Source organism: Camelus bactrianus, chromosome 5 (assembly GCF_048773025.1).
Source record: "Camelus bactrianus isolate YW-2024 breed Bactrian camel chromosome 5, ASM4877302v1, whole genome shotgun sequence".
Taxonomy (NCBI): domain Eukaryota; kingdom Metazoa; phylum Chordata; class Mammalia; order Artiodactyla; family Camelidae; genus Camelus; species Camelus bactrianus.
The window spans coordinates 59,584,651-59,600,816 of record NC_133543.1 but is presented as its reverse complement, the minus strand read 5'-3'; the positions used below and the strand labels follow the sequence as shown (position 1 = coordinate 59,600,816).

At 33.3% G+C, this 16,166-nt stretch overlaps 1 protein-coding gene across 2 annotated transcripts in view; it reads left to right on the top strand.

Annotated features, from left to right (window-relative positions):
* The window catches only part of CWC22 (CWC22 spliceosome associated protein homolog), a 55,185-nt gene extending 39,246 nt beyond the window's left edge, over window positions 1-15,939 (top strand). For both annotated transcript variants that reach the window (XM_010959983.3, XM_045520406.2), the window contains exons 14-20: window positions 3,513-3,573; window positions 6,124-6,201; window positions 6,824-6,976; window positions 8,622-8,749; window positions 10,372-10,473; window positions 10,567-10,787; window positions 15,101-15,939. In XM_010959983.3, the coding sequence (XP_010958285.1) occupies window positions 3,513-3,573; window positions 6,124-6,201; window positions 6,824-6,976; window positions 8,622-8,749; window positions 10,372-10,473; window positions 10,567-10,787; window positions 15,101-15,672 (1,315 nt within the window). In that variant the 3' untranslated portion in view covers window positions 15,673-15,939. The remainder of the gene's footprint in view (window positions 1-3,512; window positions 3,574-6,123; window positions 6,202-6,823; window positions 6,977-8,621; window positions 8,750-10,371; window positions 10,474-10,566; window positions 10,788-15,100) is intronic.
* Window positions 15,940-16,166: the final 227 nt, after the last annotated feature.

The window sequence follows — 16,166 nt, the reverse complement described above, 5'->3', positions numbered from 1 at the left end:
AAGGCAGAAAACTGAATACCACTGCAGGGATTCTCAAACTACCTGCTTCCCTACTCCCATCCTTCATCTACTCCCAAGACCCTGTTAATAGATTCCTACTGTTGGGTCTTCACTTCAAGAGCAAGTTTTCTTTACTTATTTAACTATCAACTAATTACATTTTTTTTTTTTAGCTATGTCATTTCTTATAGTTAAATATCACTAATAAAAACCTGGAAGCAATTCCATGCTACAGAGCTAGCATCATATTTAATTGTGTAGTGGAAGGTTAACATTTAGTTTTTTTCTAACTTGGTTTCTAACTCTGGTTCTAAGCAGAGAAACACCGTTGTGATAACATTTGGACACTGATTTGTTTTGCAGATGGAAATGAATATAAATGGAAGTAGGAATTAAACTTAGGAAAGTTTTGAGGACTCTCTAAAGTAATGTTAAGCAAGAACTACTATGATGTTGTTAAAAGAACCTATTCTCTTTGAAGGCTGTGAATTTGGTTTTAAAGAGGAATAAATGAAAATATTAAATGCTTAGTACAGCTGTCGTTTTGAATAGGAATCAACCTATTGATTTAGTGGGCCCAGTGTTGATATTTTACACTGGAGAAGGAATGTTTTCTCAGTTTTGTTTTGTTACCAAGTTTTGTATATTTCCATTTAGTATGATGTAATAGCAAAAATGATTCATAAGTAGGAGTCATCTTGTTTTCATTCTGTCTGAAAACTTTTTGGCTTAGATTCATCTTCAAAAAGAGAAATGTTAAACAGCAAAACATTGGTTAGAAATTTTTTTAGTTTATCCTTACATATTTCTTTGCCTTTCGCTTGAAAGAAAAAACTATTAAATTTTTTTATACAAACTTAGAGTGGAAAATGAGAAATTTTTGTCATTGGTAGCTATTCTTAGAGTTTGACCTTTTATTTGTCCTTTTTTAAAAGAAATTCAGCAGTAGTCAGTTGTAAACAGCAGGTTCACTGTTTTAATACTGTTATAATTTGAAGAGTTATGATGGAGCTCTTTGAATGATTATTTAAAAGAAATATGTTTTTTAGTTGATCTAACCTCAGTAATCTCTGAATCACATACAAGGATTTGAAAAACTAAAACATTAGACAAGTGACAGCCACTATTATGTAATAGTACCAATTCTAGTAACAGTACAATAACTGCTGCCTTATGTGTCAGTTTGCTAAGAGCTCCCCACCCCTAAATGCCTATTAAAAATAATTTTAGGAAAGAAACACAGGGACTTTGATAAACAGGTATTTAAAGGACATGGTTGGGAGACTCATGTAATAGGATTATAAAACATGAAAAATGTTAGCAAACAGATATCAATCTAGATGAATAAGTAATATTGTTGGTCATTAAAACAGCTGAAGTGATTTACTTTATTTTTTTTAAAGCAACAGTACTCAGTACTAATAATGATTTCAGTTAGATACATGTAAAGATTTTTGGTGGAAATTTAAGTTGGTATGTTCTTTATGGGAAGCCTTTTGGTAGCATGAATCGGTGGCTTGGTGTAATTGCCATTTGACCCTTCTTTTTCATTATATTTCTTAAATACATGTTGACAGAATTATACACAGAATTGCTCAGTGCAAAAAAAAGAGAGAGAACAACAGTCTTACTGCTCAATATAAATAATCAAAATTTCCAGTTATGCCACTATTGAAAATTAGGTTAATGGAGAATTAGCATTGATGTGGGCAAGTGGTCTAATTTAATGTTGGGTAGGAATAAAAACTAATAATATACACTATATAGTACCAAGCCAGTAGTACTATCTTAACTGTATAAATAGGCAGATTCTAGAAATAACACATTAACATATCAGCAGTGGTTATCTTGTGAGGAGGTTAGATTATTTATAAAAACTGTTCACTTATGGAAATCTTGTGAATAGAAATTCTGGCATCTGGCAACTGAACTATTTGGGAGGTTTTTGTTTTGTTTTGTTTCCTTTCCTTGAAGACTGGTTGACTGATCTCACCAGTACTCTTCTTACTGTTCTGGCTTCTTCAACAGTGTTCTTCTATTTACATAAAACATAAAACTACACCATTAGCTTTGCTTTTGAAGATTAGATAGTCCTGAGTGATGTTCCAGTCTGATGTTATATTATTGAAGCTGTAGCATCAGAGGGAGGTGGGTCTATAATATCTTCAACAATTTGAAGTTTCTTAGATTGGAGACATCAATAAACCATTTGTAAATACAATTTGAAAACTGGAATCATGGAAAATCTTTTTTCTTTATCCTTCCCTCAGTCATTATTAATCTGTGTTAAATCTGAAATTCATTTGGTTTCAAATATCAAGCAAGTTTAGTTCATTTAATGTTAACATTTAGTGCAGCTCTGAAACAGTCATCGTGTAGGGAGTCACCCAATACTTTTAAAATAAAACAGGAACAAGAAAAATAGATTGTCATACCTTCTCCCTGATACTTCACTTGGTAGATAAAAAGAAAGTTGTAAAATTTTTCCATCAGCTACTTGACTTGTTTTTCAGAAATTGCAGGATTTTTTTCCTGAGTACTAATTCTACTTTTTTAAAAACAAAACTAGAAAAGAAGTGTCACATCTTTTAAAATACTCTTTGGTATTGCTATATTACTGAGGTTTATCAGCTACAGTTAGTTTAAACTTAGTACTAGATACTGTTTAATATTGTCTGTTATAAAAGCTCTTTCTTGATAGATTTCTTTTTTTCATTTTAGTTTTTTATTTTAATTCCATTCTACTATCCTGGGTTATTACCCCTGTTGTGCTTATGAAATCCAGTAAGTAACAGAAGCTGAGGAATACAGATGAACCATAAAACTAAATGCATAATCATTATATTTCAGATTATTTTATACTGCTGTTATCAAATGATATTAGGATTATTCCTGATTGAAATTCACATTGAGTTTGATAATTTAAGTGAAGCATATTGAAAATACTTTTCATGCAATTTATATGAATACTATACAAAAAGAATTTTTTTTCTTTGTAAGTGATTTTAGCTATTTACTATTTTTATACTTAGTTTTTATATAATGTGGAAGCCCTGTGTTTGGGTGTGAATCAAGATAACTTATAAATGTGGTGATTAAGCAGTAGATGTCATACTGGGCTCCTGGAACATCTTCCACCTCTTCCTGACTTGGATCAGAGAGAAGTGGAAATATTTAGCAATGTGATAAAAATTTGTCTGCTTTCTGTGTCTATTTATGCGCATTCTGGACATTTTGTATAATGGAATTATACTATATGTCTTTCTGTCTGACTTCTTTCACTTAGCAGAAGTCAAGATTCATCTACATTGTAATATGTGCCAGTACTTCATTCTCTGTAGAGTTAAGAGCTGTGTCTTTTTTATATCCACAATACAAGAGTATGAAATTATAGTTTAAAATAATTATTTAAAACAATGATCAAAGTAAGATTCTCGTGTATGAAAGAGTGCTACAGTTTAACTATGCTTCAAGTTTTTAACCTAACTATTGTGACCATTTTATCTCTACAGTTTAGATTTTGAAGAATGTGCTCACAAATTGCTGAAAATGGAGTTTCCTGAGAGTCAAACAGTAAGTTAATACTTTTTTTATTATAAAAATATTTAAGACAGTTAATAGGTTTCATGAATTGAAACAATAACTCAGTACTAAATATTCATTTTTTAAATGTAGATTTTCTAAAATTTTTAAATAACTCTAAAAACTTAAGAGTCCTAGGGTGCTTCATATGTGCTACTCATTCCAGTGACTTAAATTGGCTACTTGAATGGGCTGTGGGAAAAGGAGGAATTCTCCCTGAACCACGACACTTTACATAGATTTCTGAGTGATTCAAATGGTGGCTTACATACAATAGTTTGTTCTTTAAGTTTGTCTGCTTTATGCACTAAAGCATTCTTTGCCCCAGAAATTAGAAAGATCACCATACATGTTGTTACATTGCTTTAATTGGATATAGAAGAGTATGTACCATTTTTTAAATTCATTAGTTCATTTAACAAAAATATATTCAGCATATACTATATGTCAGGGACTCTGTAAGGTGTCAGGGATTCAGCGATCCATAAAACACGTTTTAACCTCCTCTTGGCCCATGGAGCTCATAGTCTTGTAACTCGGTATGCTTCACTATTCAAAGTATCATGGAATCCTAGTGCCAAGGATAGTAAAGACCAGATTGAAAAGGCTATCTTGGGTGTTTTTTCTAGTTGTATTCTTATGTATATTGCTTCTTGCCCATCTAGATTTTAGATCCTTGGACCCTGAGCCATGGGTTTCAGGGTCTTGTTTTTCACACTTTGCTTTACATGTGATAGACCCAGCACAGGTGCAGAGTGGATGTATCAGCTCTGATAAGCTCTTTGGTTTCTAGTTCTTCTAAAAGATCTTCTTGACCATTTCAGCAAAGTTACTATTAGGTGCAAGTCCTTTGTCTTAAGGCTTCAAATATGGTCTGTTATAGGGATTGGCAGACTGTGGCCCAGGCCCACTGCCCATTTTTGTAAATAAAGTTTCATTGGAATACAGCCATGCCTATTGGTGTGGCTGCTTTCGCCCTGTAGCAGGAGAATTGACTAGCTGCAGAGCCCATATGACTGCTAAAGCCTAAAATACTTACTGTCTGGCCTTTTACAGAAGAAGTCTCCCAACCTTTGTTCTAATATATAGATTAATTCTTAAAATGACATATAATGGAATTTTGAGAAAAGATTATTCTTTTCAAATTTTAAAAATTATTTTTCCCTCTTAAAGTTTATTTATTGGCATATTAATAATAGTGTACCTGTTTGTATTATGGGTGCTACTTGATGTGTTGTCACTGGAAGAGAATAAATTAGTCAGTTAACCTTTAAAATTATAATTGAACTGAAGTTATGGTATGACCTTGTCACATTATTTGAGGAATATAATTAAGTCATTATAAATTTTATTAATATTAATCCAGAGGATAGTTGTTCTAGAACTAACAGCATCATATTTTGATAACATTTGGAAGAGTGTCTTAGTGCATGTATTTCCATCCACTGCAAAGACTCTCCTAAAATCACTATAGTGTTTAATTAAAATGTTAAAATATTTAATTATTATAAGCCACAGGGAATAACTTGTAATTTGCATTTAGTCTAGGGAAGAAAGTAATTTGTTTTGCAGGTAGTGCTGACTTTATTAGCAATGCTGTCAGTACATTACTATGTGACATTGTTTAAAACCTTATTAACTATTGTTATTATAAAATACAATGTTGGTAGCAAAAGTTGAAAATGCATTTTAATATGTCAAATTAACATTATATAGTAGAACTCAGAAAAGCCTCATAGAAGTTTTTAGTACTGTATTACATTTTGACAAAGTACATCTCTTCAGAACTTACATGTTTATAAACATTTTAATTGAGGCAGCTTGTGACTAATCTTAAGTAATAATCTAGCAATATAATTATATCCAAAAATAACCAAACATTGTGAAGTGAGGCCTTTGAATAGAAAGTTTTATAACTAGATTATCATCTTCTAGAACAGCACTGTCCAGTAGAACTTTCTGCAGTGATAGAAGTATTCATATTCTGCGCTGTTTAGTACAGTAGCCACTACACTAGTCACATGTGGTTTTCGAATACTTAAAATGTGGCTAGCATGACTGAGAAACTAAAAAATGTGAATTTTAACGTAGTGTTAAGTAATTTAAATTTAAATAGCTACAATAGTGGCTAGGGGCTGCCTTACTGGACAGCACAGTTAGATGTCATATTGGTGATCTATATTTAAAAGACTTCTGTATAGAATCTTTTTAGAATACAGTATATTCAGTCTCTTTTTGATGTATCTGTTTCACATACTAGGTTTTCTTGAAGTAGTTCATACTAATCTGAATTTAGAATTTTGTAATCAGTCTAATTAACATAAATGACTATGGAATTTCTGTCAAACAGAAGATTTTTAAAAAACTATAGGCTTGACATAGATTGAATTTCTTACTTGTCTTCATAACTAAATAAGTGCACAAAGTTTTAGAAATTCTGTGTTTTTTAAAACCTTATTTAAAAATTCATGCTGTCTCTTTCATATAGCATCAATGCATTGTGTTTTGAATCATTAATGTCATTTTTTTTTTTCCAAATAGAAAGAACTTTGCAACATGATACTTGATTGCTGTGCCCAACAAAGGACATACGAGAAATTTTTTGGCTTATTAGCTGGGGTGAGTTCCAGCCTCATTTTTCTTGTTGGATTTTAATGAAATCAGAAAGGGAATTCTTCACTTAAGTATTATGAATTAATAGGTCTGTCTGTGGTCTAGTCTAATATAACGTATCTTTGCTGAAAGCAAATTGTTCTCCCCTTCCTTGGGTTTCCCACTCTGCAGCTTCCTCTTTTCCCACTTCTTTTTAACATTACATCACGTATCACTCTTGCAGAACTTTGGGAAATTCTACATGCTTTGTAATGATTTCCCAAAGAGGACAATTAAATGCTGTCTTTTCACGATTACACAGCAGTTTCTAAAGTCAAGTACGTGTTCAGGCAGCACAAATAAAGCATGAACTAAAGTAATTTTTTTAATCCAAACTCAACCCACAGAGAAGTATATTTATAGTATACAAATGTGTGTGTCTTTGATCAGCTACATGTATAATTTTGTTTTAGCATATAAATCTCAGGTAGATGCAGTGATACGTATTAACTTCATATTTTGAATACCCATCCTACAGCACAAAAAGATTGAGTGATATAATATACTAAATATTTATTAATTTTTGATGGAATAAATCTAGGAGGACTTAATATGCTAATAATGGTTTTGACTTTTTTTAATTTATTAGCGATTTTGCATGCTAAAAAAAGAATACATGGAGTCTTTTGAAAGTATATTCAAAGAACAATATGATACCATCCATCGCTTGGAAACGAACAAATTGAGAAATGTTGCTAAGATGTTTGCTCACCTTTTATACACTGATTCACTTCCATGGAGTGTAAGTAGATGGATCAATATTTGTACTTCTTTCCTAATCCCCTGTTATTCTGAAATAGATATTAAGTATAACATAGCCAAACTTTTCCTATGTAGGAAATGTACTTAAAATGAATTGTGTCGCAAACTTGTTCTATAATGGCTGTCTTTGAGATTATATTCATATAACATGGGATCAAAAAGCTAAGTATATGAGTGTAATATATGAGTGTAAGAAATACCATCCTGGATGATATTAACAGTCCGAACATTACGGTGCTTTTTAATAGTGATGGCTAGGAGTGTTTTCAGAGAAAACCATAGATTTTCATCTTCTCTGTATACACACATGTGCATGCACACTGATATCCACATGAATCCATAGTTGGATGGCTCATGAGCCTCTGAGTTTACTGCCTGTTTCCTGAGGAAATAATGGTTAGTAGTTCCTCTAGTTAGGATGAGAGAAATGATTGTTCTGGCAAAGTGTGTTTTTCTTAGCAGACATTGGAGTTGGGTAAGGGATAGAGAGGAGTTCCAATAGTCATAGTTGGAACAAGGAAAGACATTCTTGATGGGGACATATGTACACTGGGCTGGAATGAACTACATTAAGCTGTCACTTAATTGTACATCTACTGTTAATTCAACAACGATTTGTTTAAGTCACCAATTGTAGGCCCAGAAAGAGATACTGGGCATCCAAAATGAAATATATATAGTCCCTGCTTTGAAGGAACTTAATACCATGTAAAAGAAGAGGTAAGATGTCTATAGTGATAATACAAAATAAAAAGTGATAGATTATAAGAAAAACAAAATTGCTAAAAAAATTGAAAGAAATTACATTCAAGAAGAAAGGAAAAAGATGATCATATTGTAGAATACTGCAACCCAGTGGTAGAATGAAGCCCCATCATTGAACTTATAAACACTGGGTTGATTTTTTTTTTTTAATACTTTAAGTACTAAGTGTATTCAGCTATTTTAATAGGCATTTATATGCCAACCCAAGAAGCTAATCATAATTATTTTACTTACTTTTCTCCCTTCTTCGGGAAAATGAAATCAAAGTTTTAAACAACTGAAACAAATGAGATCCTAGAACACATAATCCATAAAAAATTGGAGGTTGCTTTTATTTTTATTTATCCTAAAATATCTCTCTGTGAGCTTCAATTTTTAAGCTCCAATCTTAGTTTTCAGAACAAGCCATCACTCTGTCTTAACTCTTATTGTGTACTAAATGTGCTGTACAAAACAATAGCTTAATGCTTTAAGTGGCATTTTGCCCCAATTTGTCACACACCCACGTTTTGATGAGTGAGTTTTAGGAGCAAGTAATCATTGCTTCAGCATTATATGCTAGAGACAATATCCTCCATGCCATAAAAAAAAACACGTTACTCAAGATAAGAGAATGAACTCTATTTCTATAGCATCTTAACATTTTGAAAATTAGTATAGAGAAGCAGTCTTAAACTTCTTGAAGAAACAGTACATATCAGCATAAGGGAAGATGTTTAGAGATAATTCTGATTGAAGATGCAACCAAGTCATAATTTCAAGGGACACTTAAAATTATAAATATTGGTTACTTAGTCTTTGACCATCTATGTCCTTTGAACACCAAAATAAAATTGCCTTCTTTTAATTTTAATTTTCAGGTGCTTGAATGTATAAAGCTGAGTGAAGAAACCACTACATCATCCAGTAGAATTTTTGTTAAAATATTTTTCCAAGAACTGTGTGAATACATGGGTCTTCCTAAACTGAATGCAAGATTAAAGGATGAGTAAGTTGATTATTAAGCACTTTTTATTCTTACTGCCCTCAAAGGTTTTCCCCTACTTTAGCAGATGTAAGTCCACTCTCAGTAAAAATACAAGTTAAGTTCTTAGGACATTCTTCATCCGTTAGTCACTGCTCTGAACCTCATGTTCTATGTGGCACAGGACAACATGAAACTTTTTTATTGATTTATAATCATTTTACAATGTTGTGTCAAATGCCAGTGTAGAGCACAATTTTTCAGTTACACATGAACATATATATATTAATTGTCACATATTTTTCTCTGTGAGCTACCATAAGATCTTGTGTATATTTCCCTGTGCTATACAGTATATTATAATCTTGTTTATCTATTCTACAATTTTGAAATCCCATCTAACATGAAACTTTTAATGATGGTTTAGTTCAAGTAGAGAAAAGGCAGAATTAATGCCTCTTTTAATTTAGTTAGAACTTACAAATTATTTTTTGCATGCTCACTGGAGTTTTCCAGTAATGGATATTTGTAGTTTTATTTTCAGTTTTACCCTAATTTTGAACCTTAGAGTGATAATTTTTTATTATCAATGGACAGTTGTGGATATATACAGGTGAATATCAATCATATAACTGTTCAAATTACTATACTGAACTAGGGTTTTGTTTCAAGACTATTATGTAATTCCTATCCTAGCTTTCTTATTTCTTATTTATTCAGATTGCCCATTGCCCACTCACATTGGCTACCACTCCGTTCACACTATGAAATCCTTTCAGATTTTTCTCAGTGACCACCTGCAGGATCTTTCTCAGTCCTCATGCCTCTTGACCTCTTGGTCTCACTCACACTGTTGACCACTTGTTCACAGTGGCTTCTCACTTTCTTCTCATTCTGCTGTACTCCTCTCAGCCTCTCTCTCCCTTGAGCCTGCCTCTCTAGTACTTGCCAAATCTGCCCTGGATTCTTCCTGCTCTGGGCCAATCCATCCCCTTCTCTTGGCTTCATATACTGATTTATTGGTCTACTTTGCTAACTCCACTTGTTGGTCCATTTAATGCTTTTCCTGACTCCACTTGTTAGTCCATTCAGTGTAGCACTCGAAACCACATGTCCAAAACCACATTATATTGTTAATGTTTTTCTATTTTTCCCCTCCGTAGAAATAGTAATTATATACAGTCTTCATCTTTGATTTCTCTTTTGTTGACTGCTTTCCCCACTCCCCTAGTGCCTTGCACAGTGCTGAGTATACATATGTTTATGTGTATACAACAGAGGAGTGGTTTTTTTTTTTTACTTTTCTGTATATACACTCGTATACAATAGAAGTATGTATATGTAAGTTTATATGTGTTGTGTATGTATATGTATTCCAAGTATTTATGTGTGTTTAGGAAAGTTTTTTTTAAAAAACCTCTGTTGTATAATTATAGAAATCAATTTTAGTAACTTATGACTTGACTCTACTTTCATTTAAATAGCATGCATCCTAATCTAGTAAATGATTTTTAAATCACTTACTTGGTTGTATTTCATTTACTAATTAATATATAGAAAATCTGAAAAATGACTATATAAAGGACTCTGCCTTTTTATCCTGAAGCAGTCTGTTCTCTCTTGTTCATTTTTCTTTTCTTTTTTAGAACCCTACAGCCATTCTTTGAAGGATTATTACCCCGTGATAATCCAAGGAACACTCGGTTTGCCATCAACTTCTTTACTTCTATAGGCCTTGGAGGTTTAACGTAAGAATTATTATCAGAATGTTATTCAGCATATAAAATTACCTCACAGTTGCCTTCAAAGCTGAATCTAACAGAGATTATATTTTTAATTAGGGATGAATTGCGTGAGCATCTCAAAAACACACCAAAGGTCATTGTGGCACAAAAACCAGATGTTGAGCCAAATAAATCCTCCCCCTCCTCTTCCTCTTCTGCATCCTCCTCCTCGGAGTCTGACTCCTCTGCCTCTGCCTCAGACAGCAGTGATAGCAGTTCAGAGTCTTCTAGTGAAGAGAGCGATTCCTCGTCCACCAGTAGTCAGAGCTCGGCCTCAGGTATTGAAACTCATTTATAATTGATCATGCTCTTTTCCAATGAGTATACTGCTAGTAGTGTTTACAAGGGAAGAGAGTGATTTGATTGCTTATTTATTTTAGAGTTCAGTTATTTATAAGCCACGGATTAATAGTATAAATGATCGTCTATCATTGTTGCAGTCTGTACTGAATTCAACATTTATAATGCCAAGATTGCCTTCTGAAATCCTCTTCATAGGAATGAAGATATTCCATTTGCAGATATTTATTTGAGAGTTGACTGAAATGCCATTTATAATATCAATCTAGTTTACAGGAGCTTTTCTGATGTTTATATTTTAAAGAAATTTTAATTTTTTACTTTTAATAGTGAAGCTTTATATATGTGATTGACACATACCACACATTCAGTGCATACCTTATAAGTGAACAACTTTATGAATTTTCATAAACAGACCACATCCATGTAACTAGCACCCAGAACAAGAATGACCAGTACCACAGAAGTCCTCGTTGTTCTCTCTTCTAGTTATTACCATCCACCGCCTCATGGCAGCTACTGTTCTGATTTGTAATTCTATAAATAATTTTGCCAGCTTTTAACCTTAGAATTACATATTATGAACTCTGGCTTATCTTTCAGCATTATGTTTGTGAGATTCATTTGTACTGTTGCTCTCAGTTACAGTTCATTCATTCTCATTGCTATATAGTTTTTCACTATATGAATATTCCACAGCATATTTAACATTTCTCCTTTTTACTCAATGGAAATTTAAATTTATAGCATTCCCATGAATATTCTTGTACATATCTTTTTTTGTACGTATCTTTGTATATACTATATATATAGAGTCACCAAAAATGTTTATAATAGTATTTGTGGGGACACTTTTTATATATATACATTTTATGTGTGTGTGTGTATTTCTGTTGGGTATGTACCCAAAGGTGGAATCACTGGGTTGTAGGTTGTATGTAGATACTGCCAAACAGTTTTCCAAGTGGTTGTTGCAGTTTACAGTCCCACTAGCCACGTACGAGTGTTCCAGTAACTCCCATCTTCACTAACACTTTAATTGACATCTTTTTCATTCTAGCCATTTTGGTGGGTTTGTAATGAATTGCATTGTGGTTTTAATTTGTATTTCCTTGATCTCTAATGAAGTTGAGCACTATTTTATATATTACTGGCCATTTGGATATTTTCTTTTTGTTAAGTGGCTGTTGAAGTCTTTTGCCCCCTGTTTTTATTGAGCTCTCTTTTCTGTTGATTTGTAAGAGCTTTTGTGTGTTCTGGTTATGTATCTTTTGTCACATTATGTACTGCAAATAACTAGTCCCAATATTGTCTCTCCAGCCCTGCAGGGCTACCAGAGCTCTGCTGGTCTCTGTCCCTCAGCAGCAGCCCTGAATCAGCAGGTGCTCATGGAGAAAGTGGCATCAGCTTACCTCTCTGTGGTTCTGCCGTTTCTTCAATCTTGGCCCCTCTAGTCCTCTTTTTTTTTTTGGTCAGCTCTCCAGTGTCTTTATTTTTTACTTTTTATTTTGAACTAATTTTTGACTTATAAGAAAGTTGCAAAAAATAGTACCATGAATTCCCACATATTCCTCACCCAACTTCCCCTAATGTTAGCATCTTACATAACCATAGTTCAATTACCAAAACCAGGAAATTAACATTGGAACAGTACTGTTAACCAAACAACAGATCTTATTTGAATTTCATCAATTTTCCCACAAATGTCCTTTGTCTTGTTCCAGGATCCTCATTGCATTTAATTGTATTTTTCTTTAGTCTTCTACCCCAGTGGTAGTTCCTTTCAGGCTTTCCTTGTTTCAAATGGCTTTGACCCTTATGAAGTCCTCTGGTCACTTATTTTGTAAAATGTCCCTCAATATGGAGATCTGTCCAATGTTTTCTCATGATTAGAATGAGCTTATGCATTTTTGGCCAGAATACCGTAGAAATGACGTATTATTCTTAGTGTGCCTTATTGAGGAGTACATAATATTGATATGTCTTACTGATGACATTAACTTTGCTCACTTGGCTAAAGTGGTGTCTGCTGGATTTTTTCATGGGAACTGTTTTTCTGTGTGAAGTAGTCTCTTGTGGGGAGATAATTTGATATTATGCAGATCTCCTTTTTCTCCTCTGACTTGCAGTTTTCAGTTTTAGCATCCATCTTTGGATCTTATCTGCAACCCTTACTACTGTAGTGTTTGCCAAACAGTGGTTTTTCTATTTGTCTGTTTTCTTCTACATTTAGTAATTGAATTTCTCCTGTAAGAAGGAGTTGTCCCCCCTCATTTATTTATTAATTCAACTATATATTTCTATCAGTGTGGACATGGGTATTTATCTTATTCTATGCTATCATTGATTGTGTTGTTGAAATCATTTCAGCTTTGGCAATTAGTAGTTCCTTTGGGTTGACTCCTGTGTTTCTTTCACATACGCCCATCTTTTTTTTTTTTCTTTTTTTTTTTCGCTTCCTTTCTTTATAGTATCCCAAGTTGTTCCAGATCTTTAGTGCCTTTAAACAGAAGATTTTAAAATTTTATCTGGCATTTCTAGTTGTTTTCAGCAGCATTACTAGTCTTCCACAGTCTTCTTCATCCTTCTTGGAAGGGGAAGTACTATAGTAAAGGATTTTTCAAATGTACATTTTCTGAGAAGGTCTGTTGTTTTCCCCAGGGCCAACTCTGCTTTCTTCCATCATAGTTTCTTATTCTGAATAAGAGATAGTCTGATTGTCCAAAATGCATGTCATTTCTTGTTTTTTTAATGTGCATTTCAGACAGGCAGCACTTTTCCCCACACCATAGTAGGTTGGAAGGTTAGTCTTTACACCCTTGTTTGACTTCGAAGTGTTTTATGTACCATGTGGCATCCAGAATTAGGGGACTCTCACTGCTTTATATTATTAGAGCAAGATTCCATTTGCTCATAGGAAGTCTTATTCTTGAATTGAAATATACTAACATTGGTCATTTACCATTCACTTCTTGTAATTCAAAAGAATTTGTTATTTCATGGTATCTGTTTTGAGAACAGATGATAACACAGCATGAACTGCTGCAATAAGGAAGCTTGCTGATTCAAAATTAATTTGCCTCATCATACAGTTTCAGTAGAGAGCTTTCACTTGTATCAATAAAATAGTAAATAGCATAAAAGCATATGAACTTCCCCCAAATTAGAAAATTGTAAAGCAAACACCAAAGAGAGAGGAGACGCATATTATATATTATATGGCTCAGGTTTTAGTGTCAGTGAAGCACCAAGAGTGGTGTACAGCAGGGTCAGAGAGATGTTGATTCTGCACAGAGCCAGATGGTTTCTGCTTGGGTAGCTGCAGCTCAGCTGAGCTGCTTGATAGGAACCAGAGAAACAGGTCCTTAGCGGCAAACCAACTGACTGTGCAAGGGTAGGCATTTGGCAGGAGAAATAGAGGTTGGTAACAATGAGGTTTGGGTGGCGGCAGGACAAGAATAGGCAGTTTTCCACCATATATTCTTTTTTCTGTATTCATATGAATTTGACAGAAATTTTGGTCATCTCAGTACCTTTGATGATGTTCCCAAACTAAATAACACAGATAAAGAGATTAAACTTGTTTTGTAGCTTAACATGGTAAAATGTCTCATTGTAATTATCTAAAATTTATTTTTGTGATCATATCAATAAAATTAAAAATTTCAAGGCATTCTTTAGAAGAGCTTACTCAGCAATCAAGCCTTTTTGGTTTTCTTAAAGCCTGTGAGTGTATCTCAACAAAGCTTTTCTTTGCTAGTGCAGTTAGTGCTTCTCTGATAGCAGACCTATTGTTTTGTAGGAGGAGGTTTTTATTTGAAATATTATAGATTCATATTGTTAAGCAAACCCAGTCATCTACTCAACCCATCTTTTAGGAAGAGACTTTGCTGGTATGTGTGATCATTGTATATTAATTATGTACCAGATCTGACATAATATATGACATAATGCACATGGGCTGGAATTTATGTTTTGGATGAAATTTTTTAAGTGGAAATGTACCATTTTTTGTCACTTCATTAAAACTTTTACATTTGCTATAGTTTATTTAAAGTTGCTGTTTAAGGATTGAAACATTACGTTGGCAGCTAATGTTAATATATTGTATATTCTTAAACACTAAACATTTTGTATAATGTTCTGTCATCAGACTTTGCATTCAACCAGTTTGGCTCTGCATCCACTGTATCCGAATTAGTAAGCCTATAATGTTTCAATAAATGTGATTTTTCAACTATGAAATTAAGATTGAAATAAAAGCTAACTGTATTTCATTTTATACATGCAGCTAAAGATACCAGAAAGAAGGGACATGGGAACCCCAGAAGTAAAGAAGTAGATAAATTGATCAGGAAACAACAAATAAACGATAGGAAACAAGAAGAAAGGAGACCAGAGCAGCGGCACCAGGAATCGAGGACTGAGAGAGAAAGGAGGTCAGAGAAGCCCAGAGACAGAGATTCAAGAGATCCCGTCACAAAGTACACTTCAGACAGAGGGGCTCCTTCTGAGCGAAATAGCTACAGCAGAGTCATGAATGACAGAGACCAAGAAATGCATGTAGATTTGGAACATAAGCATGGGGAGCCCAAAAAGAAAAGAGGAGAGAGAAGAAACTCTTTCTCTGAAAATGAGCACAGACACCAAAATAAAGACAGTGAACATTTTAGAAGAAAAGATAGATCCAAGTCAAGAGAAAAGAATAAAAAACATTCGGGCTCCAGAAGCGATGAAGATAGGTATCAGAATGGTGCCGAGAGGCGATGGGAAAAACCTAGCCGATACTCTGAACAATCCAGAGTATATAAGAAAAATCAGGACCGACGAAGGGAAAAGTCTCCAACAAAGCAAAAGAAGTAATTCTGCAAAATTACAGACACTGAAATAAATGCCTTATATTCAGTTGAAACAAATTATTTTTTACATTGATTGACGAACTTTATAGAGAATTCTTGTATAAAGTACTGGTTTGTATTTGTACATTTAAAAAAAGTTTTCATTTTAACTTTTTTTTTTTTATTGATACATCTCAAGACCCTCCATGTAAAATTATTTGAAAAGTTTCACCAGAGAGGGATGTAATTCTTGCTTATATTTTGTTAATAAAATGATCAAATGCTCATTGAATCAGTGATTTTTTTCATTGACAAAAATTTCTTTTCTGCTAATGTTTTCAATTGTTTATGGAATTATTATAATGAATTATTAGTGGCTTTTTATTTGTGACTGAAGACCAAAATAGACAAATCATTTCAGTTTAACATTTTTGCTTTGTTAATGAGATGCTATGAACCTTCCTTAGGAGTCACCCTTTTTTTTAAAGTAGAGGAATTATCTTAAGTTTCATGTTAAGT